General features: G+C 47.7%; 4 protein-coding genes across 6 annotated transcripts in view; 2 read left to right on the top strand and 2 right to left on the bottom strand.

Annotated features, from left to right (window-relative positions):
- Positions 1 to 14: 14 nt before the first annotated feature.
- Positions 15 to 3,645, top strand: LOC118509397 (phosphatidylserine lipase ABHD16A). Of its 3 annotated transcripts, XM_036049954.1 has the most exons (9): positions 24 to 603; positions 690 to 743; positions 832 to 1,145; positions 1,215 to 1,354; positions 1,414 to 1,667; positions 1,744 to 2,093; positions 2,199 to 2,338; positions 2,423 to 2,559; positions 2,634 to 3,645. In XM_036049954.1, the coding sequence occupies exons 1-9, from the start codon at positions 544 to 546 to the stop codon at positions 2,742 to 2,744; spliced, it is 1,560 nt and encodes a 519-aa protein (XP_035905847.1). In that variant the 5' UTR covers positions 24 to 543; the 3' UTR covers positions 2,745 to 3,645. The 3 variants fall into 3 exon arrangements, with proteins under 3 accessions (XP_035905845.1, XP_035905846.1, XP_035905847.1); XM_036049952.1 differs by having other exon boundaries at positions 15 to 603; positions 2,199 to 2,559; XM_036049953.1 differs by having other exon boundaries at positions 16 to 603; positions 832 to 1,354.
- Positions 3,646 to 3,801: 156 nt separating this feature from the next.
- Positions 3,802 to 5,291, bottom strand: LOC118509399 (ribosome biogenesis protein BRX1 homolog). Its single transcript, XM_036049957.1, has 2 exons — positions 4,998 to 5,291; positions 3,802 to 4,928 (listed from the first exon to the last, which is right to left on the bottom strand). The coding sequence occupies exons 1-2, from the start codon at positions 5,181 to 5,183 to the stop codon at positions 3,864 to 3,866; spliced, it is 1,251 nt and encodes a 416-aa protein (XP_035905850.1). The 5' UTR covers positions 5,184 to 5,291; the 3' UTR covers positions 3,802 to 3,863.
- Positions 5,292 to 5,592: 301 nt separating this feature from the next.
- On the top strand, positions 5,593 to 12,330 carry LOC118509406 (serine/arginine repetitive matrix protein 1). The gene is made up of 5 exons (XM_036049971.1): positions 5,593 to 6,037; positions 6,278 to 7,286; positions 7,412 to 7,610; positions 7,693 to 8,340; positions 8,538 to 12,330. The coding sequence occupies exons 1-5, from the start codon at positions 6,026 to 6,028 to the stop codon at positions 10,753 to 10,755; spliced, it is 4,086 nt and encodes a 1,361-aa protein (XP_035905864.1). The 5' UTR covers positions 5,593 to 6,025; the 3' UTR covers positions 10,756 to 12,330.
- A 1,168-nt stretch (positions 12,331 to 13,498) lies between these two features.
- Positions 13,499 to 27,592, bottom strand: part of LOC118509407 — a 29,746-nt gene continuing 15,652 nt past the window's right edge. Inside the window, exons 2-4 of the mRNA XM_036049972.1 lie at positions 23,174 to 23,558; positions 15,029 to 15,197; positions 13,499 to 14,214 (exon numbers count right to left, since the gene is read on the bottom strand). Of these exons, the coding sequence (XP_035905865.1) occupies positions 14,025 to 14,214; positions 15,029 to 15,197; positions 23,174 to 23,558 (744 nt within the window). The 3' untranslated portion in view covers positions 13,499 to 14,024. The remainder of the gene's footprint in view (positions 14,215 to 15,028; positions 15,198 to 23,173; positions 23,559 to 27,592) is intronic.

Raw genomic sequence — 27,592 nt, forward strand, 5'->3', positions numbered from 1 at the left:
CCCTACAAACGTCAGCTGCGATGAAAAACAACAACAAAAAGGTTACAAAAAAAGCAATTACATAAAAAAAACTACCAATACACCTTGCGCTAGCGGAATCGTGGTGTGCTTTCCACTTTTTGTGTCGTCGCTCCCACAGTACGGGGAGATGATGTTACGTTAGATAAGTGGTATTCTAACCAGTGGATATGCACGAGCTTGATGATTAGACAACCGAACCGATACCAGTTCACGATCGAAACCTCGAATAATTCCGTGACCACGGTGCAAGGAAGCAGCCGAAGCTCTCTCTCTCTCTCTCACACACACTTTCCCCAAGGCAAACGAGCTTCTGTGGCGTAGTGGCGAATAATTGGTCGACCCATTCCAGTGGATCCTTGCAGCAGCAGCAGCAGCGTGTTGCTTATCGGACGAGAAAGTTGCGTTGTGCGCATACGTCCTCCCACTAGCGACGTTTTACGACCAAAGCAGTGACGAAGCAGCAACAACAAAGCTTACCACTTAAACAAAAACACCGTGTGCAGCACCGCCACCGAAGAAAACATGCCATTCCATAAGTATATTTTTACGCCGAGATTGTTAAAGGAGTACGATGGATCGCGGGTTAGTATTCGGGAACGGAAGAACTTCGCCATATCCAAATCGCCACTATGCTGCTTAACTTTCTCTTCTCCGTTTCATTACGACAGGACAACTACGAACCGGGCACATTGGAAAAATATGGAGATCAGCTGCTGGCAGCTGTTAGTTGGTTGCCACCGCCGGTTCGGAAGGTTACAAGCTTGCATTACTAATGTGTACACCGTGTGCTTTGCTTTCTCCCCAAACCAGCTCAATCTAATGTGGAGCTTCAGCTACTACACTTCGCCCATCCTCGTGTCCATCCTGTATCGGCGCGGTTACTTCGTTGCCGAATCGGTTGGCACCTTCGCAAAGGTGACGACCGGAATCGGGCTACTGGTGGCCGTCTCGCTGTGCATGCGAGGTCTCGGCCGGTCGATGAACATGGTGTACGTACGGTTTGCGGAAACGCTAGAAAATGCACGACGCAATAGCGACCGGTGCGGTGAGCCGAAAGCGGCCCTCCGGCGGTACGACTTCGACTTCCAGCAGTGGCCCATCGATTACGCGGTTAAGGCTGGAAGGTATGGCAAGAATGATGGAAAAGTTGCAACAGAAAACACTCCATGTCTAACGTTTAACACTCTTTACAGCCGCAAACCGACTGCTCAACGAAACAAGAACTTCTGGATCTCATCCTTACCGTGCCAAATTGCCGCTTACGTTGCCATCCACACGTTCGGCATCCGTATGATTTATCCCGGTTCGGTACGGTTGCTGCAAAGCTATGTTGGTAAGTGTTCTCGTGGTCGATCGAGCAATGGATGGATGCTTACGCGCAACTTTCCCTAGAACCGATGCTGATCGAGGGTCGCACGAAGCTCGTCACCCAGTGCAATGGGCAGCGGAACAAAGTGAAAACGGCCGACGGCAATGAAATCGATACGATCGTCGTTGACAATCGAAACAAGAGCGCAAACGGTAAGACGCTCGTTATCTGCTCGGAAGGAAACGCTAGCTTCTACGAGATCGGCATCATGTCGACACCGTTGGATTTGAAGTATTCCGTGCTCGGTTGGAACCATCCCGGGTTCGCCGGAAGTAGTGTAAGTGTTCGTCCCACTTCTTCTCACGGCCGAATGTGATCGAAGAATCATCTTTCCTTACCTCTTTCTGCTGCAGGGACGTCCGTATCCGGATCAGGATCAGCATGCGATCGATGCGGTAATGCAGTTTGCCATCCGCGAGCTCGGCTTTCTGCCGGAAAACATTATACTGTACGGTTGGAGCATCGGTGGCTACTCGACGCTTTATGCCGCCTCGCAGTATCCGGAGGTGAAGGGCGTTATCCTGGACGCGACGTTCGACGATGTGCTCCAGCTGGCGTTGCCACGCATGCCGGAACGTATTTCGAACATCGTTAAAATTGCGATACGAGACTATGTGAATCTGAACAACACCGAACTGATCGTTCGCTACAATGGGCCGGTGCTGTTGATACGACGCACGGAGGATGAAATTATTTGCTCAGAGTAAGCTAATCGTTGGACGAAAAGGGTCCACCAAAAGGAATTGCGGCATTTACATCTCCCCACTTTTTTTATTTGTGCTTTCCCCCCCCCCCCCCCCCCGGGCAGAGATGCTAATCTAGGTACAAATCGTGGCAATTACCTGCTCGTCAGTATGCTCAAGTATCGCTTTCCGAACATCTTTAAACAGGAACAGGAAACACTGGCGCGAGAACTGCTCACGAAGCCGGTCGATTTCATCAAGAACGGTGTGTTTCGTGGCCACCAAACCACTGATGTTTTTGAATGGATGAAGGAAATTAATGTTTACCCTGTTCCCCGTATCATTACAGTACCAGAACAATATTGCACCTCGCTGCTAATGTCCTACCTGAGCGACAACGGTAACAACGGTACCAGCCGAAGCTACCCGCTAGAAATCGGTGCCGACTATACAACGGAGCAGCGTAACTCTATGGTTACATTTCTGGTACGATACCGCCTTGATCCCTTTTACCTTGAACGGAAAACATTTACCGACACATTTTCCTTATTTTCCCTTAGATAAAGAAATATTTAGTGGACTTCAAATCGACCCACTGCACACCGCTACCGGAAGAGTTCTTCCAAACGCCGTGGGAAATTCCATCCGAAACGGATTACGTTTTCACATAGAAAGGATAAATACTATAGAACCCGGTTTAAGTAGGCGCTGCTTTTTTTCCCCGTTGCGTTGTGGTGTAAAAAAGTGCTAGTTTTCCGCTACACTACCAATACATATATATACATGGGATCAAACGTTCCAGTATTGGTGCCTTTTAAAGGTCGCCTTCCGGTTTAACTAAAGCAAAGAAGGAGATAACGCAGGGTTTTGTACTTTATTAGCCTGCTTTAATTAAAACGCTTTTTCCCTCTTTTTGTTCGTGGTGTGTTTGTGTGCCCATGTGTGAGTGTGTTGTACGTGTGTCAAATCGTTTAGGTTTCTCAACCCCATTTTAAGACTCATTACTCCCTGTGCGGCCGTACCTATCCGATTCCGAAGATTTTCGGTTCTTTGCTAGTACTTTGGAGTACTGTTTTACGCGTAAAAGCATATTTACATATTTTGATAATAGTAGTAGCGCTGCTTTTGTGTCTATCTGACTGGGTGGGGTGGGTAGGCAAGCAAACCAAACGAATTCCAAGATATTTGAACTGAATCGGAAATGTGCAGAATGGGAGAGGAAGCAAGAAAACCATTACATTCTTATACATTTTAAAAATACACCAAGCATACTATTGATGGTGTGTACTATGGAGGTAGGATATGTTGGTAGGTGGCGGAATTTCTAAAGGCAAGTCTCGAGAGACGAAACACACCGGAACGACATGATGGGCCCCTTCGCTGGTGAAGGGTTCTCTCTTTTTGCAACCAAATATCGGGGACTATTTTCCCCCCACTTCTGCATCCGGCTGGCAAGAAGGCAAACACAGATCTAAACTATTTTACCCGTAAGGTGTTGTATCATTCTGATGTATAATCGAAGAGTCCTGGCAGCTGGTGAAAAACAAAATAAAACCTCACATCGTAATGTAACTTACTTTTGTTTGTCTGTGTGCGTATGTTGGATTTGGAGTCGTTGCGGCCGTTCATTTAAAGTCTCCAATTTGCGCCCAAAATTATCGCCTAAAATAAGGTGTGTCTTTCTCGTGACATGTCCAGTCCAGGTAAAATAACCGACTCAGGATAGCATTTGTACATTGAAGCTGTTGTGTACCCTTTATTAAACGTGTATGTTACTTGTACGTGGTAAACTATGCCGAGACTCCCCGCTTTCCGTCAAACTTCTTTTTCCCACCCTTCTGAACCTTTGCTCCCTTTTTCAAAGCCTTCCTTTGCTCCTTCGCATCCGACTCTTCCCGTTCCTTCTGCATCTTTTCCTTTTTCGTGGGCAGCTTCTTCTTGGTCGATTGTTTCGCGTTGGCCAACTTAAGCTTCCGCATCTCGTCCCGCTGTTTCATAAGCTTCTGTCGCTTTTCAATCTTTGCCCGCTCCCGTTCCTCCTTGGACCGTTGCTTTTCTTGCTTCAGCACCTCCTTCACCCGTTCCTCCAGACCGCCCTTGAAAATGTCACCGTACGGCGTAAGCTTGTGCGTGTCCTTCGGTACGTTCAGCTCGTGGTCGACCTTTTTCTTCGTTTTCTGCAGATACTTCTCACTGGCCGCCTTGCGCAGCATTTGCCGATGTTTGGCCGGGCTTTGGTAGACCGGATTTTCCCAGATCGGATCGCCCCCGAACGAACCGCTGAATATTTTGATCGGGTTCATCACAAACCGGGGCCCCACCTCGGTCAGCCCACCGTCCTCCGAAAGGATCTGAAAGTGGCGGTACCAGATGCGATTGTCCAGGTAGGTGAACGTAATCACCCGATCGATGAACGGTTGACTCTTGGGGTGGTGGTTCGGTACGCCGAAAATCTGCACCAACAGTTCCTTGATTAGCAGCAGGTGCGGTTGCTTGGTAAACTCTTCGCTGAAGGAGAGCAGCGGGCGCGAACCACGCAGACAGTTGCCGGTCAGCTTCATCTCGCCCATCGTGTGAATGTTTTCGACGAGAAACTTTACCGAAGGACCAACGGTTGCGTTGGCCAGCCACATGTAGAGGTCACGTTTGCGGCGTCCCTCGAACAGCATCACCTTGTTGCAGTGCTTCATTTCGCTCATCTCGTTCACCACCTGCAGTGTTTTCCAGCGTTCCATCTTCGGTTCGGCACGGTGGTGTGGCATCAGTGTTCGCAAATCTCGCATCAGATGCCGGTCACGGTGGTTGATGCCTCGGGCACAGAGCACCAGCACACGCTGTCTGTTGGTCCATTTGCTCTGAAAAAGGGTGGGGCGTTCAGCGTAAGAGTTAGGTGTTCACCCATTTCTTAGCCACCCCATACATACCTTTCTTGGCACCGGCTCATCGGAGATTCGGGTTTCCTTCAGCGGCCGAATACCCTCATCATCCGACTCGTCCGAATCTTTCGGTTGCGTCTTTTGTTTACCTTTCTTCACTGGTTTAAACTTCTTTTTCAAATTTGCTGCCTTTTTTCCCTTGGCATCGGATTTATCTGTTTGCATCAGCTTCATTGTGGTGGATTTCACGTAAAACGAATCGGAGTAAGGCTGTTTTCGATGGGGTAGCACGCGGTTTTTGTATCGCCACACGCGTGCAGGTTGATTGTTTTGACAGCACCCCGGGTTCAATTGACAGATCAGGCTGGCAGCAAACTCACAGCATTTAGCACAGTGGCGGTGCGGAAGTAAAAAACACAATTATTTAATGCTTCTTTCTCAATTTTATTTGTATCAAAACTGCAGAATTGCCTTATTTTTCCGTAATTGTTTTATCCATCATTCAATAGCGCGGCTAATTAGCTTTTAATTTTATATTCTTCTCCCAGCATATAGCAATCTTGTTCGCTCGCTCTGACAGCACCGATTTGACAGCGCGTTCAGCTTTTTTTTGCCGTATTTTTTCTCTCTTCTGCTCCTTTGCCAAGAACGCCATTTTGCAAAGGCCGCGCGTACACTTCATGTTTGCGAGTGGAAAACTTGCTGCCGCAGTGTGAAAATTACCGACACACCAGCCCCGTATTCAATCGGCCAAGGATGTGCTTTTCCTAGGCGTGTAGGTGGGTGCTTCCAGTGCACAGATATCGGTCCGCGCTTCACCGCAACCGAACGGCGATTGGTCTGCGGACCGCCCTTGCTGGTGTCGAACGTTTTGCCGGGGCCGACGAAAAATAGTGTCGGGGGGTGACGAAAAAAGTGGTGAAAATTCGGACGATTCTGGTGCTCTGGTGCGTACGTGTGTTTTTCACTTTTTGTCCGGTGTCCGGCCGATCCGGGCAACAACTCATTGGGGAAAAGTTGCGGGACCGTGGTGTATTTTGTGTTCGGTTGAGTGAGCTGAAACGAACGGCCGCAGGATGATGTTCACTGTAAGTATCCGCTTTCCCTTCCACATTTCCCTGACAATAACAGCAGCGTCGAAGGACGTGTCGGAATTGTGCAATGTGTGCTGGGATCCTTCCTGTTGCCCTTTAGTAAAAAAAAACCACACGCACACACCTGTTTTGGTGTTACGAAACTTCCGAACGCGTTTCTCTAGGTCTACTATGTTCTTTTTTTGTGGTTTGCTACATCCCTGTCTGTGGTCGCGTGTTTTTCTCGCTTCGTAGGGTACGAATCAGCAGCAGGATTCGCGGTTCTCCGACAAGGAGAAGAAGCTGCTGAAACAGATGAAGTTCAGTGATAATCTCAACAAACGGGTCGATATGTCGAAGGTAAAGCTGGACGTGTTGCGCCCGTGGATCAGCCAGAAGATTACCGACATGCTCAACATCGACGACGACGTGATCGTGGAGTTTGTGTACAACCAGCTCGAGGAGGAAAAGTTCCCCTGTCCGAAAAAGATGCAAATCAATCTGACCGGCTTTCTGAACGGTAAAAACGCGCGCCTCTTTATGGAAGATCTGTGGACGCTGCTGCTATCGGCACAGGACTCCGAAACCGGCATACCGGAAGAGTTCATACAGGCGAAGAAGGAGGAAATTTTAAAACGCGAAGAGGAAGCACGGCTTCAGGAGGACGGTGGCCGCGGGCACCGGTCGCGAAGCCAACCCCGCGACAAAGAGGACGGTGGTGTCAAGGCAAAGCCGAACAAAAGTGCTCCGCGCCAAATGTACAAACCCGAACCGGAGGACTACATCGATGAGGAGGAAAAAATGATCGAAGAGTTTGTAGAGGCCGAAGTTCCGAAGGAATCGAAAAAGGTAGTGCCGGCGCCGGTTCTGCCGGTCGCAACCGCAACGCCCGAGGAACTGGCAAACGCTGAAAGTAAGCAGGCGGAAGTGGCGGACAAGGGCTCGAAGGATCATTCTTCGACGCGCCGTAAATCGACGGAACGGGCCAAATCCGGTGAACGGAATAGTGATTCGAGAGCGCGTAGAAAATCGCGCGACCGTTCACGATCACGCACCGACCGGAGGGCATCGTCTCGCGATCGAAGAGGATCTTCCCGCGAAAGGCGATCCTCTAGGGATCGTAGACGGTCCCGCTCTCCGCGGCGATCGTCGGATCGTTCGCGCAAACGCGGCAGCAGCCGATCTCCGAGGGACAAGCGTACAAACGATCGCGACCGAAGGCGTTCGCGGAGTAGCTCTCTGTCGAGGAAGGAAAGCAAGAACAGTAAGTAATTGGACTGTGGCGGCAAAATCATTCAATCGGAGCACAATTCTCAAAAGTTGTTGTTAAGTTTGCTCTGGATTTTGCATCGTCTCAACCACATTCGCTAACAATCGATCACTTTGCAGGTAATGGTAACGCTGCCGCCCTGTCGAAGGTCCAGTCGAAGTTGATGAACATGGCGGAGGGAAAGAAGCTGGCAGCGAACAAAAAAAGTCCCAGCCGCTCGTCAGCAGATTCACGTTCCCGTAGCAGGTCGGGGTCTGCAACGAAAGAGAGTGCCCGCAAGAAGAGTGCTAGTCGTTCTCGATCCCCATCGAAATCAAGGTTAGCACCGCGGGAACTGCTGCCCCCAACGCCGGAAAGCCCTCATATGCTATCTCTCCCCTTCCCGTTGTCTTAATTCTAGATCGAGAAAAGCGATAAAGGGTAACCGTAGCTCCCGATCTCACAGCTCGAATTCAAACTCATCCGGTTCGTCGTCGTCCAGCGCAAGCGAAAGCGAGAAGAAAACCAAAGGCCCGGGAGGTTCGTCAGGTGTGACCGGCAAAAAGCGCAACGGACGCAACAGTCGCAGCCGTAGCCGAAGCCACAGCCGCAATCGGCGCGACACATCGAGAAGCCGTTCGGGCAGCAGCCGGTCATCGTCGTCGCGCGGCCGCAAGAAGGATGATTTCGAGATTCAGAAGAAGGAAAACAGTATCCAAAAGAAGCGCCACTATCGCTCGAACAAAGATTCGTCCGATTCGGAAGCGGGTGACGGTGGCCGTAACTCGACGGCCAAAGGTTCCGCTGCGTCCCGCCGCCGTCCCGGTGATGGTAATGGGGGCGGTGGTAGGTTCGGTGGTCGGGACAACACCAGGAACCGGGATCGACGATCGCTGTCGCGTGGTCGCGGTCGGGATGATGGGCCCGGGCGTGGACGGGGTGGTGGTGGTGGTCGTTCAAGATCTCGGTCGAGGAATCGATCCCGTTCGCGGTCACGCAACCGATCGCGATCGCCCAGGAGACGGTCCCGATCGCCCGGTGGACGGCAAGGTGGGCGTGGAAATGTTCGGTAAGCATGACTTTTATCATTTTTCAACTCAAGGTGCATAATCATCTCGCCCAAGTACAACAAATGGACTATTTACCAGTAATATAACCATAAATGGACCAATTTGTTAAATTTTTAAGTCCCTAAATTATGTTGGGGTCTCCTGATGTCTCATTAAACATCCATCAATAACATTTTCCGTTCATTCCCACTTTTAGTGATAGCAATTATGGACGTCGCCGTTCTCCACCCATATCACGGCAGGGTGGCCCCGGCGGCCGAGCTTCAGAAAGAGACATTCGCGACCGAGAGCGGGGTGACCGGGACCGTGAGCGTGAACGAGAGCAGCGAGACCGTGACCGTGATCGCAATCAGCAGCAGCAGCAGCAGCAGCAGCGTTACTCGGGAGGTAATGGGCCACCACGCCGCGGTTCATCCCGCGAGCGGGACCGTGAGCGTGAGCGAGGCGCTGCCTCGTCCGCACACACCGGGACCAACAATAACAATTCTCACAAATGGCGTCGTTCGGACGAGCCACAGCGGGGTGAACCACAACGACAGCAACGGCAGGAGATGGGTCCGCCGGCCTCGAACCGGTACGACGATCGCGAACGAAACAGCCACCGGGATTCGTCCGGTGGCGGTAATCGGACGACTGGTGGTCGGCGTAGCAATAGCACGGAACCGCAAGATCGGTTCAAAGGCAACCAGGGCGGTCCGGCACGGGGTGGCAATAGGAAAGCTTCACAGAGTCCTGCCGAATCCACCGGCAGCCGCCGATCGGCAACGAAAGGAGATTCTACCGAACGTTTCGACGATGGTGGTGTGCAATCGGAACGTCATCGTAATTCCTCCGAAGGTGCACGACCGGACAAAGCATCGGTCAGAGAAGATAGCTCCGAAAGGGAAGAAAAAATGCGAGCGAGCAACCCGTCTGTCGGGGCTCGCAAACAGACGCAAGAGCCAGCAGCGGTTAATACTGCTGCCCCAGCGAGCACAGCACGCCGGTCCAACGATGCTCAGATTGTAAGGGAAGCAAGTAAAGCACAGGACGAAAGTAGAAAGCCAGCAAAGTCGGCCTCGTCCCAGGCCAACAGCGCACGGTCCGATCGGGGCTACAGAAGCAGTCTGTCGAGAACTCCATCGCCCTTCCTGAAGCCACACGAACTCGAAGCAGCAGCGGCAGCGGCAGCTCACCCGAATGCTGCCCCGGGTGCCAATTCTGCCGCATCCTCCACAGCCGTTTCATTCGACCAGAAAAAGCAGCAGCAGCAGCAGCAAAAGTTAGTCAACAAGTCCAGCCGGCAAAAGAAGCAGCATCAGCGTGCAAGCTCCGACAGCGATGACGACGACAGTTCCGGCAGTGACAGTGATGATTCGCGAGAGGAAAAGCAATCGAAAAAGGCCACCGTGTTCAGCAGGCGCGGTGAAGTGAATGAGGATAAGGAGGAGAATGATAAAAAAGCTTCGATGGCGACGGGTCACAAAAAGCGAAAGCAGAAGCGAAAGCCGGAATCTAAAAAGCGAAGCAAACAACAGCACCATCGTCGCTCCTCTTCGTCCTCTTCCTCATCGAGCAGTGGGGACGATGAGGAGGAGGAGGAGGAGGACGACGACGACGACGAGCGGGTAGCCGCCGCCGGAGACGATCCATCGTCCGGGGAGGAACGTAAATCTCGCGCCAAGGATCGTCGGGAACCAAAGAAAGTGTCTGGTGGTTCGGGTAAGGGAGCGATAAATGCTGCGGCCCCCCCAGCACCAGCCTTGGATCACGATCGCCAGCGTAAGCAGCAGGGACACGCGAAGGAAGGTGACAGCCGGAAGGCGCACCGTGACAGTACGTCCTCGGTCGAACAGCAGCAGCACGGAGGTGGTAAGAAACGAAAGCATTCCACTTCCGAAAGCAATTCCCGGGCACCGTTGCAACAGCCGGAAGAGGCCACCGCGTCGAAGCTTTCGAAAACGCTCAGCAGCACCAACAATAGCAACAGCGTGTCCTCGTCGAAGGGCAAACACGCCGCCAAGGTGGCCGAACCACCGAATCGTTCGTCCTCGTCGAGCGACGATTCGGACGATGATCGGCAGCGAAAGAAACGCCGCAAGGAGAAGAAACGCGCGCGGAACGTTTCGCCCGACGAGGCGAGCGCTTCATCCGGCAGCAAGCGCAGCAAGAAACACAAGAAGCACCGGAAACACGCCAAGAAGCACAAGAAACACAAGAAGCATAAGAAGAGCGGCAAGGCTAGCGGCAAGTATCATCGGAACAGCTCGTCCTCCTCGTCGGATGAGGAGGAAGGTGGGCCGGCGGTAGTGCGGTCGAAAAAGAGCATCCTAGCGATCGGTGGTGCCGGTACGGTGATCAACGATGATCTGGAGAAGCAGCTGCGCGAACGGGCCCTCAAGTCGATGAAAAAGCAGCAAAGCATCTCGGACTGAAGGATCTGCGGCGCCCGCCGAACCGGGACGGCCACGAACGATCCGTCGGTTGATGATGATTGTATAGATAGGCATTATATATAGGGTCGATCCGCAGGACAGGGCCAGAGAAAGGAATTGGTTCGGAGAGCGCACGCGAGAGAGAGAGAGAGAGAGAGAGAGAGAGAGAGAGAGAGAGAGATTTCAAACATCAGCAACGTATGGTTGGATCAAAGCAAGCACGTCATGGCATGCTTTTCCTACATCCATCCCACGATTTATAGGGGCGGAATCATAGAGCAAGGAAGCTGAAGATGATGATGATGGTACGATTGAACCAATCGTATCGATTAACTCCTGCTACATTACTACGTAGATTAAAATAGGCGATTTTAAGGGGGGTGTGTGAATCTGTTTGCGTTTGTGTGTGTGTGTGTGTGTGTGTGGAGTAGCACTTTTCACGGATAACAAAACAACACACCCAAATTCTAGATTCACTTAATGATAAGGAAGTGCGAGAGGGGAATGATGAAAGGGGCTAGGGGGAGGGCGCATGAGAGGGAGGCAGCTTGCCAAGAGTGATTGACAAGATGGTGTACAGCTTTAAAGCTAAAGCTTTTACAGTTTCGCTGTAAGAGTGTAGTACATACATCCTGACAGCGTGCGAATGTATTGTTAAGGTAGAGTTTTACAAACCCCCCCCGTGTGTGTGTTAGTGTTTACAATCGATCAGAGGTCATCTGCTACAGCCGCGTGACGCGCGATGGAGGAGACTTTTCCGACGACTTTCCGCGACGTGTGTTGCCATGACGATGACGCAGTGTGTATAGAAAAAACGCTCTTTCTCTATATTTTATTTGTCACCACCACACTCTACTGGTCTCTACTCTCTGTGTACACGCAAAACCTTCATCTGTCTGTCTCGCTCTCCCGCTCTCTTGCACCAACTCGCTATCGATCTCTCTTTCCATCCCGATCTATATCCTTTTTCTTTCAAATTTTAACCGACCGAAATGCTGTTGATGGTCGTCTGTGTAATGATGATGAGGCAATTATACTAAAAGAAACACAAACAAAACAGCAAACAGATTAAGATTTAAGTAACCAAAATTAGACTAGAGAACCGTGCGAGAAAGAGCACCACATTGCATTGAAAAAATCGCGTATGTAAGAAAAGGGTTATAATAAATTAACGCAATTCTCTTTTATGCCTCCCTGTTTCCTTCACCACCACCACCAACCACCACACGTCCTCCTTCCGGCTGGGCCTTTCTTCGGGGGCAAACGACGGCGTGTTGGCAGCAATATGAACAGTTCACTTTCGAAGAAGCAGTGTTAGTAGCAACACTTACATTTACTCAGCGTACGAAAGGGGGTGGAGAAAAACAAAATGCAGTATAAACAAACAAAAAAAGATACACTAGTGTGAGGTAACTTATAGTACACTGAATTTCGGCATTGTTCAAGTGGGGGTGGCTGCTGGACGCAGCGAGCAAAGCAAGCAAACAAGACAAGCATTACTATTACTGGAAACAATTGTAGACAAACCGACTTTCAACCAAGCAAAACACGAATAAAGAATAATCATAGAAAATATTTCTACAACTGTACAGTTTGGGGCGATTTTGGTAAGGAGAAAAGAGGACTCGAAAGAAAACGAAACATGAAAACCCACCAGATGTAACTATTGCAACGGCATAGTGATTGGATGAGAGAGTTGTGTCCTAGAATAACCCAGAAGCTGCAGAAGAAGCAGAAAGGAACCAGTCGAAGGTCCTGACGCAATCAAGGCTCCAAGACACCACTGTCACTATTGAAGATGTGTTACTGGCTCAGATAAGCTGCATGAAGTCTTCGGCGCAAAGGGTCCTGTTAGAAGTAAACGTCTGTTGGCCCATATACTCCATAATCGCAGATTCCCACCACGTTGATCCTACCGCCGCAGAGTGGGTTGACTTTAGCCGTTGCAGACCGCATTAACAAATTATGCTCGATTTATGATTGGTGACATGATTTTATGATCGTACTCACGATCATATGATCGCAATAAAAAAAATCAACTTACAGACCTCCCGAGAATATCAATGTACCAATTCTTTAGGAAAGATTTCTATTAAGTGCTTTAGAAATAGCGCTTCGAATAACCATTTCGATATCACAAAGGCTCAGCTAAACAGAGCATGGGATCGTACACCCTGCGCGAAATCGTAGTTGGTCATGCAATGAGAATGACACCACACGTCCCAGCTTGTTGGTGGACAGAGAGGACTTTGTAGATTCCAAACTGCGATAGAGTGATGGCGTTGATGATGGACTGCGGCGCTCCAATAAGAGTGGTTTCTACAGCAGCTTACTTAAGGTCGAGGAGCAGATCTCCTTCTTCATCTCTCTTCGCACTACAACCTCGAGAGGTCTCGGGCTGCCATTTCTGGCCTTCTGTTACTTAATTTTACCCGTAGTAAAGTACTCAGCCATACGCATGGGGGGAGGCGGTCTGGATGGGATTTGAAACCCGGTCCTGTCGTGTGGAGACCGGAGCCGCTGTCACCTCCGCCACCGGACCACCCCAAGCAGATCTAAATCTAGACCGCGACGCGGATATAGTTCCGGATAAATAAGAAACTCCTTCATCAGATAGAGGACCCCGCTGTTAAATAAACCTTGAAGATGCCTTGAGGGCCATCGGATACACTTTTATGTTGATCTTGAACCACACTTACCTGATCGTAAGAAACGTGTAAACCACCGAAAAACAATAGCCAAATTTGTTAAATCGAATAGAAATATTTATTTTGTATTTACAAAAAGGTATACTAAATGCGCCCTCGCCTCTCACACACAAACGGCCAGTTTTGTTTTATTTTCCCTTCCTTTCTCTGTTGTAATGTTTGTTTTTTTTTCCAATAACCTATTCCTATAGTCGTAGTGTTGTTTGCTGATAGTCTCACAACTCACTAACTGTCCTCAAACCTATAGTCCTGTGCTGGTGTTTCGGTGACCGTTTAGCTATGTACCGTGCAATGTACCGGATGACGGGCTGGGGCATCTATCAGCGAAATACGACGAAAAGCGTGTCAAATAATTTAATGTCCAAGCCTGCCCTACTTAATATCGCGCCACGGTGTTAACAGCCTGGTGTTTGCCACACACACACACACACACACACACACACTTCCCATCGTCCCAAAATGCCCTCCCCTGTTCTTCCAGATAACATCCTTCCAGATGGTACGCGCGATCCTCACCAACGAAACGAGATCAGATCAGCGGCGGAAGAATGGGTGTGGCTCCTACGGGATAAAGTTGCCACCGGTTTCGCGTGGCTTTTCGGTCGCGTACTTCGGTTTGCAGACGCAGCCACTCTCGACCAGCACGTAGTCCTGGCCGGTGAGCGTGACCGGACCGAGCGGGATCACCAGGAACAGGTACGGTACGTAGGTTTGTGTGCATTCGCCACGCACGACATCACATTCGGACGATCTGTTCGGGGGAGGTGAAGAGAGAGAGAGAGAAGAAAAAAAAATGGTAGAATGGAAAATTGGCCTAACGAGTCAACGACGGCGTTTCGCTGTATTCTATATTCAACAGTCCGAAGAAAAGCGTTGTCTCGCGTGACTTTCTCCCCCGCGAACGGGAACCCATTCCGGTGCGGGCGTTCTCCAGTGGAAAGAGAAAATCGGTCAAGTTTAAAGGCCAATCAGCAACAGCACTGGACGCGATTAAATTCCAACCACCGATATGTTAATATCGCACTCAAACAGACACACAGTCACCGGTTCGTGGATGGAGGTGATGCTAAATGTTTCTGCTGCCACCCTTATCAGTCGTCGTCTGCTATGTGGGGCGTCGAGTAAAAGTTAAACTTTCGCACCGAAGTCACCCGTACTGGTGGGGGGGAGGAGGGACAGGATACGACAATAATATATGTGCGACGATGTTCGGTGGCCGGTTCGGTTGTTTTAAGCTAAGGTTGAGCAAGGCAAACACCGCACAGGTAAAGCTGAAGCAAATAAATCCAAATTGCGAGCCGGCTGCCACCCGTTTGGTGAGAAAGGCAACGTCGAACTGGAACTGGAAAATGGCTCACGTCGCTGTTTGCATAAATAATGGCGCCACAGCGTCACAAACTTTCGATCGATCACGCACCGCATGCACCGTACCGGGTTTCGTCGGGTGGACGGGCGAAGGTTTTTTTTTGTTGTTGCAATTTGCGAGACTACGACCCCCGAATCCTCGTACTCGTCGTCGCGGGTGAAAAGCTGGCGGAGAAATTCCAACCTCATTCGATACTTACTCGCACACCTCGAAGACGACCTGCTGCAACAGATCGGGGAACTTCTGCACGATCGTGACCGGCTGGCCAGAAGTGAGGCTGACACCGTACATCGGTGCGGTCGTGTTGTAGCGTGTTTTGCACAGCCGTGACGGCGTATCCCGGCACTGGCTGCTGTCCAGCGAGCGACCTTTAAAACGAGCGGAACGGAAAACGGATTTGGATTAGAATTTTTTGGGTGACATTACCTGGGGGGTGGTGTTTGAATGCTTCCGGTGCGATCCAGCGATCGCGGACGGGGTACCGTCGGAATACTAAGTACCGATACGGGGATGACATTGAATGGCACTAATGTTGATGTCTTCGTTCCCATAAACGATTCCCAATTCGGGTGAGGTGTATTTATTGGCAGTGTCTTTGTTCTAATGTGTTCTAAGCTATGAGTTTGATTTGTTTGAAGTTGCGTTAATTCACTTTGGCTGGTAATGAAACAACCTACAAATAATTGTTTCCTGTTCGATATACTTGGGTGTAGTTTCGACTGCAATGATTTAAGCATTGTGTTGCCTAACGCAATCATTCCAATGAAACACAATTCAAATAAGTTCCTGTCTATAAATTAGAATAGAGTTAGAGTGAACCACCAGACAGGAAGGCTATCGAGCGATTAGCTCAGTGCTTACAATTAAAGTGGAAGCGCGGCCAGTAGAAGAGGAAACTACCGCGCCGGTCTTCATACGGCAGGACGGCAGGTTAAAATCCCGCCTAGACCGTTCCCCCGTAGTGAAGACTGACTATCCAACTGCGCAGTGGCGGATTAAGCTAGAAGCGGAAGGAGCGGCCGCTCGGGGCGGTGAGGCATGATGTTTCCCTCTAATACTTCAACTAGAGGGGCCTCAACTGCCATTCCGCTCGGGGCCTCCAAATATCTTGATCCACCACTGCAACTACGTGATATTATTAAGTCCAGGAAGCCAGATACGGCAGGCATGACTTAAGAGATCGTTAGGCCAAGAAGACAGAGAAATTAGTGACTCGTCACATAACAGTTCCAGGGCACATATCTTGCTATACATATTGTACAGGCAAACACTGGCGGCACATTAAGAACAAGTTACACTATAAAATACTTTAGTCATAAAATTTATGTTAAGATATATCCTGGAGAATAGATGGCTTGTGATTGAAATCTTGGAATCATTAATCTCCGATGAATAAAGGGCGCTGCAGATGTCGCGATTTTAAATAATGCCTATAAAACAATCTCCTTAATCCTGAAGGAACAACTTCGTATATTGATGATGTAATCAGTAATTGTCAGAGAGAATTTCCAGAACCAGTTTGGATAACTTCAAAATGATTAATATTGACAGTCGCAAAGAACTCTAGATCGTGTTCCCAACGCATTAGAGTTCTTGTCAATCCATATCGACAACGATTGTGTCTAATTTTTAGGTATTGGGGAAAGGTACTACCGGGAAGATTGTAGTCAATTTTTTTTAAAGATCGTTCAATATGTCTAGGAAGTTGGTTTGAAGAGGCCAGACGGTCCAATGTTTCTATTGACAACTACAGTCTATGGTAGGTCTACGAAATGTGCCAGGAAAGGATGTTTTTTTACGCGGACTATTCTATAGTAGTTAAGCCTATAAATAACTTATTAGACTTATTTAATTTACATGTCATCCAAACATCAGTTGAAAAATCGATCACTATAAATTAAAATTCACTCGTCGACTTGGGAGATCGGATGGACCCACAGTATTAGTTGCTACTTTACTGTTTGGCCCTTTCCGAGGAAAGTGTGCCGATCCCTGGAGTAGACCTAGGAGAAGCAATAGTTGTAGCCTGTAGGTTTGCTGTATAGAATTACTTTTATTATAGAAACTGATAGCATATTTATACGGATGGGTTGTTTGGTCGTCAGTTATAAGCGATAGTCTTCCTCGAATGGCGGATTTCGATTGTAACGAATGCTCGTCAGAAGATACTCTAGAGCTAGCATCGAAAAGATTTAACAATCTATAAGACTTCGGGGTTCGAGTCTATTTGGGACCATTAGGAGACAAAATAGAGCACATCAATATCAGTCCAGATCAGACTAATACCGGAGTTCAATCAACCGATCATTGTGAGATTTTGAATCCGACCAATATTTATACCCGAGCAATCTACATAACGATCCGGGATGGGGTAATCTAAACTTTATGAGTATTTTACTACAGGAGACCGGTCCAGCTGAGATTCGATACAGGTTCTTGAATAATAAGAGTTCAAATAAGTAATACGTCAATGCCGTTCCTATCGAATTAAAAAAACACAACTCAAAAAGAAAGCGTGTTTGTCAATTTTTTATGTTAAAAACTGGAAAACTTATAAAATATGAAGAAAAATGAAAAATTTAACCATCCCCTAGCATAAAAAAGTTTAAGTTAATCATAAAAAAGTTAAATATTACTTTAAGTTTAAAAAGTTAGATTAAAATAAATAATAATTTTTTTAATAATAAATTTATTTAAAATAAATGTATCGTTTTGACCAGTAATAAAAAAAAGATGACTTTGGCACTACCATCTCCAACTTTTCAATTTATCTTCCCGAACGCGGAAGTGAAACGTTCATCAGTTTGGTTTGTTTTTTTCCTTCATTCACTGTAAAAATGTATAATTTCCCAACGACGGAAAGTGCCACTTCATTTCACGGTTCATCTAGCAGGAACCTTCACTACCTTCCTTCCGTTAAGCAGAACTCATCGCCAGCCGTCAAGAATGAGTCGTTGCGGAAAAGCTGCAGCGCACAGTTTGTCGTCTAGCTTCTTCCCACCGCTAGGCGTTGGGCAATGATGATGCTGCTGCTGCTGCTGTTGGGATGACATGGTGGAAATTTGGAATGCATCATCAGCCCTGTCCCAGCCATCATCGATGTTCCAACCAGCAGCAGCATCACCGTCAACGCCGGACGTTCTGACGGGTGTCGTCAGGCCCACTTTACGTCCCCTAAAACCGTTACACGCGATATCCGTGCATTGGCCCCGAAGTAACAGTAACTGTACGGCGGTCCGGGTCTTCGGTGCCAATGTTAGGATCTGAGCCGGGTAGGCGCTTAGAATGGAGTTTAAGACAAGTGAAGAAAGAAGCACCTCGGTGTAAGATGTTAATGCGACAATATGCTAATGCTTTCGGTGGGTTCGTCTGCTGGTACTTGTTTGGTTTTTTTTTATTCTTCCGAGGGATGCGTCTTCAAATTCCAAGAGGCAAGTAACGAGAATGTGTTTACGGTGGTCACAACGAGGGGATGGATTTTGTACTTGGGCACTCTAACTATGAAGTACGCAAATAGATACTTCACTACAACTACACCTAGACTTTAATTAGCTTTAGTCGAAGAGAGTTGGAGTATTTTCTTCCAGGTTTAAACGCATGGCTCACGTATTGTTTGGTCGTGGATAACTGACTAGTCTCTTTGACTCGGCAGATCGGTAAATTATGACTGCCGTAAACATAATATTCTCAACCTGAAGTCGGACGTCTAGAATTGCCAGACTATTTGAAAATATCTCCATTGACACTTTTTTTGGACTGGTTTGCAGCCATAGCTGCTCCAAATTTATTGATAACACTGTAATGTTCTATCTGTGCACTATAGAAATGTTACTAAAATTAAAGATAGGAACTTTAGCGTTCATGGTGGATCCGAAACACGATCAAGGATCAAGGATCAGATGGTTGATCTTTAGGCTTTAGAGCGATGAAAAAATATTAACTAATATACCGGGGACGGCCCGATGGTAGAGAGGACTACGGTGCCGGTCTTCATACGGCGGCAGAACCGGGGTTCAAATCTACGTGGTACCAATGAGTGTCTAGTAAGCCAGAAATGTAAGGTATATGACCTAAAGAAGTCGCTAGGCTAAAAGGAAAGGGAGAGAGAGAGAATTACAAACTAATTTTTGCTGTCCTATGTCCTAGCAATCCATCCTATTTCAATCCCATTCATTTCACTTTCTTGATGTATTTAATGTACAGCCCAAGAATTAAAGCGATATTCGTGGAATAGCCTGAATAATGATCAATTTAGTCGAGAAGCTGCAACTGAAGACTTGCTGGTACTAGGAATGTTATCCTTGATGAGTGATGACCGATTAAACAACTGCTCTTAGTTTACCAACATTTTCTCAATTCCTTCCAAAACCAAAAAAAAGATCGATTAGGTCTTTAAGTCAAGAAGCCGATAGGGGACAAATTCCAGCCATTGTCTTACAGTGTTTTAAGACCCTTCAAATGGATCCGAAATTTACGAGGAAAAGAAGTTTGAACTGCCTGATGATTTTGTTCTTCTGGACTCCAGAAGTTGAACTAAATGTGGTCTAAATCCATGCTTGAGATCATGCCATCTTTATAACAGTCACTCTTATTGAGCAGTTGATGGCGATTAGCGATCGCAAAATTTCTAAACCGATCTGATCAGTGTGATCATAGACATTTTTAAGGCAATCCACCTTCGGAGAACCTCATCCAATCAATCATGTATCGAATACGAAGCAGCGGAATGATTGCTAAGCCTGAGAGATAAGAGCTGAAAAACTGTTGACTATTTAATGATGTGACAGCCATGAGCAAGACCTTCATTGCCGTAGGTGTCATAAGGGATGTGGAACTAAGAAGTAACAGTTTTGTAGAATACTTCTTAAAAGTAGAATTCGATCCAAAGAAAATCCATTGAGTTATTCACTTTAGCTTTATTTTCATCGCTGCCTAAAATTAGTACATTCCCTACTGCAAACGTTAGTCACGTTAAGATGGAGCTTGCTCTACTTCGGACTTGGAGGTTTAAAATTGGACTAGTCGAACATATTCTACAATAAAGAAAAAACTTCTTCAGTAAACGTCAACAGAGATAGATCTGGCCCAGAAAGATGCAGGAGTACAGAACATTGATATGGCTAACCGTAGAGCAATAAAAAGATTGGATATTAGATGTTCTACTTTGGCTCGAGACTTTACCCTGAGATTTTGAGATTTACATTCCAAAAACCTATCCAAAACAATTCGTGCCATATTTACCGCATCTCATCGTTGGTGGCTATTGAATTGTGAACGGCCACGCAAAACAGATATTTCACACCCATCACACACGGTTGTGACTGTGCATAATGACCGCTTCAAGAAAGCTGCTCTTCCACACTATGCCCCAGAAAGAAAACATTCCGAACTTTCCCACATTGACCCTCGATTGTCTCTGTGCTGGGTTGAGGTGATGTCAAACTGTGTTTTAATTTTCCCGTTCACAGCGGCGCGGAAAATCCCACTCTCGCCATCCCAGGGTGGAAGCGCAAAACCGTTCGGTCACGACACGGGTCACTATCTTCCCAGGGCGCACCATAAACCTGAACTCTGGAACACGGGAGAAATAAAAGAAGACAATTTCCACCGGTCGGTCGGCCACCGTTCGATGAAGGGGCGGAAGTGGAAAGCGTCTCCCAGATGGCCCTGAACCTGAGACACACACACACACTCACACAGACAAAAAAGACTCGGTTGACACTTTCGACACTTTCTTCCGTGTCTTCCGCAAACGATCTGGAGGATGGGGACGGTTGAGCGGAGGTCAGGGAGGGTGGCAACAACTGTGAAAACGGTTGTCCGTTAGTTTCGCTTTTTCACAGCGTGACCGTGACGGGAAGAAAGTGAAGTGTTGTTGTTATGATGTGCCTCCTGGTTGTTTTTTTTTTAGCTTCGGGCAGTTGTCCATCCCATTCGGCCAGTTCCCGCAGTGCTCGTTATGGAGTTGCGGGCGTGTGAGCTACGGTTTCATTCCGGCTTCCGGCTTTGGCGGCACATTCCCAATTGGGAGGTCGCGGTGCGTGCGTTTGAAATTGTGGCGATTTACCGATACGGCCGGTACTACTTGTCTGGAGCTTTCGTGGGAGTTCGCTCTCTCTCTCTGTCTAATTCGCGTTTGCTTTCAATTTTACTGGACAACAGATAGATGAGGCGAGCGGAAAAGTGGACTCCTCACGCGCACAACATCGAGTGGCGTTACACTCAGCTAGACGTTAGTGATACGGTAAATTTCTAAATTCAATTGTTTTATGGCAAAGATTGGCTTTTTTGTAGTTGGGGAATCGTTCGATGGTCGAGGCTGAGTTTCACTACTCACTTCACGGACTTAAGCAGTGGTTTGAGGATTTGGCGATGCACTATACAAGGTACTGGTTCAACGAAAACAAGGAAAAAGGTTTCCGTAAACAATTAATCTTAGCTCAAGAAGTTTGTCTATGATGTGATCTTTGCGTGGGAAATGATCAGTTATTTGCCTGAGTGACTTTCTTCGATCGATCGGATGTTTGAATCGGTGTTAAGCGTTTTCAGGCCTATTTGCCTTTTGTATCTTTAAGTCATTTTCCGCTAGCAATACGGCCAGACCGTTCTTTATGAATAAGAAAAAAGTCATTTTCCGTTACTGGTGGGAACGTTTGTAACGAATGAAACAGGAAGCACATAATTGAAAACATCCAAACGGCCAGAAAATAAATCAAGAGTGGTAAGTGATCTCCAGTCGATCTTGCGTAGGTCAAATAAGCACAAAACACAGGAAACATCTGTGTTAGATGTCGAATTTGAAATTAAGAAAAAACCGTTTCGTTTGGCAACAAACCAAATCACACAGCATTAATCGGACCCGTTCCAAAATGCTTGAACAGTGGGGCGTGGATGTTTAATGATTTTAGTACTAATAGGGCTAAATCGCCGGGGCGGTTCGGTGGCCGAGGCGAAAGCGGTGCCGGTCTTCACACGGCGGCCGGAGCGGGGTTCTAATCCAATCCAGTCCGCCTCCCCGTACGTAAGGCTGACTACTTTACTAAGGGTAACATTAAGTCACAGAAAGCCAGAAATGGCAGGCCGAGACCTGTTGTAGTGCTAGTGCCAGGGGCTAAATCGCCTTGTAATGTAGCACTCTTCTACAGTTTTTTAAAGCTTCATAAGTCACAAATGGTTGATTATAAAATTCAATAATATTTGCAAACTTTCTTCGGGACTTCATGCTTAAAATGTCCTTTCATGGCTCGGAGAAGGAAATGTCTTCCAACTAAAGTGAAAGATGAACTATTTGTAAATTAGTCTTAAGCAATGCGGCCAGCCCGTGATAAAAATATAAAAATTAAAAAAATACATAATGCAACACATTATACTGCATTCAAGTTCTACTAGACAGCCGAAAGGTTTAACTAACCAACTGATAATTGTAGGTCACACACTCACCGTCACCAAACTCTTTCAAAACTCTAACTGAAAACCACTTTTTATACTGCCAGGTTAGTTGCCACACTATACCATATTCCCAGTGGTGGGTTGGCTGTCGAAGCCCCTCTAATTGTGATTTTAGAGGGAAACAAAAGGCCCCCCGGTCCGATGAGGCCCCGAGCGGCAGCTCCTTCCGCTTCTAGGTTAATCCGCCACTGCATATAGTTATTGGAATTTACTATAAAAATCGAAAGACCCTAGTCCATCTTTTTAATCTCCGAAATAAAAAACTGTCCAATTATACCTCTGAAGGTGGCCAATAACGAAGTAAACGTACCATTTTAAGTGGTATTAGTTCAGCTCGAAAACCTGTAATACGGTTAATTTAGTGGCTAAAAATCAACTGATGTGAATTCGTGGCAATAAAGATATTGTAGGAAAGTTTCTTGCATGCCCTTGGCACTACAACCGCGAGAGGTCTCAGTCTGCCATTTCCGGCTTCCTATGACTTGATTTTACTAATGGTTGCCAAAATAGTCAGCCCTACGTACGAGGACGCAGTCTGGATGGGATTTGAACCCCGTTCCGGCCGGGTGGATAATGACGCCATCGGACATTTCCCAAGAGCTATACTCCGATCAAAATTTATCTTCTGGCCACGTGGACATCTAAAAATAATTTTGGAGACTATCCCCAAGAGTTGCGAGTCGAATTAACTGCATAATAAAGTGAACGAAAAATTCGTAATCGTAAGATAGTTCAAAACGTATATTCTACCGTGACATACAATCAATCGAAAATGATATACTATTTAGGTGAATTTTAGGACATAGAATTATGTTCGTTTTTAAATACTTAAATTTCAGAGAACATTTCTACTCTCTAACCAATACCCAAGTTGGATCATTCACATTCTACTTACTGTATCTCGTGCGGGCACTCTCGAGCGTGGCCGCCTCGTTAGCATCACCGTACGCCTGCAGCAGGGCCCGCTGCGTCAGCTTCGGATCGAGCGTCGGCAACTGACTCATACGGCCGCGACGCGACGAACCGCCGGGCGTCCAGTTGGAAAACGTTCGCGCCACCAAATTCGCCGGGTACGGTGCGTTGTTGGGCCCGAGACAGTTCGGGCTGTCGGTGAGCGCATCGCCGGACAGGTACTTGAGGCTACCGCTAGGCGAACACTTTTCCACACCCGTTCCATCCCGCGCGGTCGGTCCGTCCGACCAGAGGGTGTGCCCCCGGGGTGAGGAGGAGCTGTGGGCGAACTGTGGACCGTACGCGGGTAGAAGCAATAGCGTAATCAACTGGAACAGAGAGAGAGAGAGAATGGAGGGTTGATTAATAAAAATTAGATTCAAAATCACAACAAAAGAAACAGAAATAACACACACACTCGATCCGAGTGGTAACATGTGCCCGTTTTACAGCAAGCCCTGGAGCAAGCTCTCCAAAAACTAATAAAAAAAACAGTTCCCTCATTAGTCCTTCGGGTGCACTCACGCAAATTGCGCCCACGAAATTGGGGTGCTTCAACATGCGCTAATTCACACGTGGTTAATTAGCTTCGTGCTAGTGGCCCTTTAGCCAAGAGAAAAAAAAAAACGGCGGCAGAAGTGCATTCATCCCTAACCCTGAAGTAACCTCATCATCTCCAACCAATTTCCCACCGTCAGCTGTGGGGCGCGTTTTCAAGACCGAACGCAAACCGGAACTGCGTGCCAGACACGTCTGTTTCAGCCGTCGCGCCTAATATGTGCCGCCTAATACTTCGCAAGCGCAATTCCATGGATTCGCTCGCTACAAAATGGGACCGCGAACGCTCTGCAAAAATATCCACCGGTGGCCACCACTTCCGATCCCGGCGAATGCAGGGCACGGGCCCTTACAAACCGTTCCTTCCCTTCATGCCCATATCCATGTAGGTCAAAATGGGAGTCCCTCCCCTTCATTGAATGTTCCGACGGTAAGGTAGGTGGCCCCTAATGGTGCTGACGATGGCTTCGGCACGAGAGCATCGTTTTGGGACGCGATAAAAGCGGTGGACCCCTCATTTTGTTCAATTACTCCAAAACAATGCGCCAATGAATCGGTTCCCTTCTTTGGGTGTGGAATTTTGAGGAACAAAGCACTGACTGAAGGGAATCCCCGTTTTTCCAACCGGGCGGGAAATTAGTAACCGATTCAACACCTTCTTTTTTTGGACGCGATGCGTATGTTACTTATCCGCCCGCCTCTCGACCGGATTGGGAGAAAACCCCGTTTTTTTTGCTCTTCACTGTTTTCGGGAGGATTTTTAGTATCAAAAATAGGTTAAGAACCATCGTGATTACGATGGCGTGCGTCGTCTCGCCAGAAAGATGAGAGAGAGAAGCGAAGGCTTTCCACCGGCGCCCCATTTATGCGCTTCCCTCGTATTGTTCTGCTGCGATAATGTCTTCCCTTATCTTGCTTCCATCGGCTTCATTCGACCCGGATGCCGTAATAATTTGCAACACCGCAATTTTCGGCCACTGTATCTGCTGGTCGGCTTTTGCGCACGGATGATGATGTGGCTGGGAAGGAAACGAGCTGGAGGATGCGGAAAATGTAAATGATTCACACCTGGCGATCGCGGTATCATTACGACTGCGCAGTCCGGGATAATGAAGCAGCTATCATTAATCAGTTCATTATTATAGGTAACAGTATATATGTATGCAGTCTTGATCGGTCTGGTGCTATGCTTAGGGGAGAGTAGCGGAACGGGAGTTTTTTTTCTGTTTGATGTTTTTTTGGAAGCAAATTATGTTGTGATTTGATTTATCAGTGTTACATAGAAGCTGTTACGGTGGAAATATTTGTATGAAAAATTGATTGAAAACATATATTCTTCTTGGCTTAACGGCCCAATAGGTCTTGTGCATTCGCTTGCTGGACTTATTGATGGAGGAGGGATTCGGTGGCAGAGGCGACAGCGGTGCCGGTCTCCACACAGCAGGACCGGAGTTGAAATCCCATCCAGACCGCCACCCCGTATCAAATCCCATACAAATAGAATCAAGTCACAGAAAGCCCTAAATGGCAGGCCGAAACCTTTCGAGGTTGATTAAGAAGACTTATTGATACGACTTAGCCAGATAGTCGTATAGCCAGATAGTATAGCTAAAGGTTATAAATTACGTTACTCATTTAGGTGAAGCCTTTAAATAAATCTTTTTCATATTCTTACAGGGTTTTTCAGTTGATAAGGCAATAGCATCCATTTTTACGGCAGGCTTCTTAGATGGAATGGCAAACAAGCCAAGTTGATATGGAAACGTCTTCAGATGACAAGGAGATCAAATATATTTTATTGTGATGTCCTCTGATGATATTGTCATAGCTGCCACGGCCTTTCAGCGCTCGGGTAAGTGCGTGCAGTATGAACGGCTACTATGAGAATATCACCTGAGGATATTTGATGATGTCTATGTCATCTCATCTCATGATGTCTCGCGTCTCTTGTGGCCGGGCTCTCGAGTGTTCCTCGGGACTATATTAACGCTCACTCGGTGCATATCGACGAACAGATGGTGCTCACTGCACTTTGTCAGCTTAAGCGCTCCTTCTCTCCTGGTCCTGACGGCATCCCTTCTTCCGCACTCATTGACGCTAGAGAGGTGATTGCTCCTGTGTTGATTCGCCTATTCTCTAGGTCGGTTGATACGGGAGTTTTTCCCTCTCTTTGGAGATCAGCTTGGCTGATCCCAGTCTTTAAGAAAGGTTGCCGGACGTCCCCCTTAAATTATCGAGGCATCTCCATCCTCTGTGCAGCGTCCAAAGTCCTCGAGTCTGTAATCTACTCTTCTATCCTTCCTATTGTTTCCCCGTTAATCCCATCCTCCCAGCACGGTTTCGTGCCGAGACGCTCTACCCTGTCGAACCTTATGTCGTTGATGATCGATCTGTTTCCGCACACAGCCGCTGGTAGGCAGGTTGACGTCATTTACACAGATTTCAAAGCTGCGTTCGACTGTTTGTCGCATCAATTGCTTATGGCAAAGCTCGAGCGAATGGGTTTCGGTGGAGCCCTTCTTCTCTGGCTCTGTTCCTTTTTGAAGGACCGGTCGTACAGGGTAAGGGTCGATGGGGCTCTGTCGGACCCGTTCATCAGCAAATCTGGGGTTCCTCAGGGTAGTGTCTTGAGTCCTTTATTGTTTTCACTCTTCATCGCCGATTGCATTCAATCGCTTCCCCCTAACGGTTGTTTGTTGTATGCCGACGATGTCAAGTTTTATCTTCCTGTGTCTTCGTCCCGCGACTCCCGCTCCCTCCAATCCCACATAGATGCTTTCGCTGGCTGGTGCATATCCAACGGGCTCGTTCTTTGTGTCTCGAAGTGCTGTGTAATTTCGTTTGGTCGCTCTTCTTCCAAACATATACACCAGTATCGGCTCTACGACTCAACACTTCCGCGAGTTTCCTTGGTCAGGGACCTTGGGGTGTGGCTGGACGACAAATTGTCCTTCGAGCCGCATCTCAACTCGGTCCTTGAGCGGGCTAGCAAGGTGTTGGGTCTAATCGCTCGTATGTCCACTGATATTCGAGACCCGTTATGCCTGAGAGCGCTGTATTGTTGCTGGGTGCGTCCCATCCTGGAGTACGCCAGTGTTGTATGGTCCCCCGCTGGTGTCACCGCTATGAACAGGTTGGAGAGGGTGCAGAGGAAATTCACGCGGATAGCCGCTAGACGTTTACTGAACGACCCCAGCACAACCTTACCTTCTTATTCGGAGCGGTGCCAGCTACTGGGTTTGGTTAAGCTGGAAGATCGTCATAGTCATGCTCGCAAGTTATTTATTGCCAACATCCTACTTTCCAACATTGACTCCCCCGCCCTTCTGGCAGCTATCCCTTTATATGTCCCCTCCCATCGCTTACGCGTACGTCCTCCCCTGCTTATCCCTTTTTGTCGTACGCGGTTTTCCCAGAGCGATCCATGGATGCGCGCGTTACTAGCATTCAATTCGGTTGGTGATCTGTTTGACCACAATATCTCCATTAATTGTTTCCGCTCCCATCTTTTGTCTTCTTTATCCTAAAATCTGTTTTTCTTTTCCTCACTAGCCATCTCTGTCTGCTCCCTATATCCTCCTTGTGTGTCATGTATGTTTAGTTATAAGATAAATTGACTTTGTAAAGCCCTTGAGGCAAACAATTTGAATAAAGAATAATAATAATAATAATAATGAGCGTATGCCAGGATCTGGATTGACTTATAGTAGATGGACCACGAAGTTTTCACCTCCGAGTCGCGGATGGCTCTCTCTAGCGCCAGATTGAAGAGGAGACAGGCAAGCCCATCTCCCTGGCGCATTTT

Source organism: Anopheles stephensi, chromosome 3 (genome assembly GCF_013141755.1).
Source record: "Anopheles stephensi strain Indian chromosome 3, UCI_ANSTEP_V1.0, whole genome shotgun sequence".
Taxonomy (NCBI): domain Eukaryota; kingdom Metazoa; phylum Arthropoda; class Insecta; order Diptera; family Culicidae; genus Anopheles; species Anopheles stephensi.

Bases quoted from the DNA above. Each gene is read 5' to 3' on its own strand.
- LOC118509397 (XM_036049952.1), top strand. From the start codon at position 544: ATGCCATTCCATAAGTATATTTTTACGCCGAGATTGTTAAAGGAGTAC. The intron at 1,146-1,214 runs GTATGGCAAGAA...CACTCTTTACAG, and splicing joins TACGCGGTTAAGGCTGGAAG to CCGCAAACCGACTGCTCAAC. The intron at 2,560-2,633 runs GTACGATACCGC...ATTTTCCCTTAG, and splicing joins ACTCTATGGTTACATTTCTG to ATAAAGAAATATTTAGTGGA.
- LOC118509399 (XM_036049957.1), bottom strand. From the start codon at position 5,183: ATGAAGCTGATGCAAACAGATAAATCCGATGCCAAGGGAAAAAAGGCA. The intron at 4,929-4,997 runs GTATGTATGGGG...ACCCTTTTTCAG, and splicing joins ATGAGCCGGTGCCAAGAAAG to AGCAAATGGACCAACAGACA.
- LOC118509406 (XM_036049971.1), top strand. The intron at 7,287-7,411 runs GTAAGTAATTGG...ATCACTTTGCAG, and splicing joins GAGGAAGGAAAGCAAGAACA to GTAATGGTAACGCTGCCGCC. The intron at 8,341-8,537 runs GTAAGCATGACT...TCCCACTTTTAG, and splicing joins GGTGGGCGTGGAAATGTTCG to TGATAGCAATTATGGACGTC.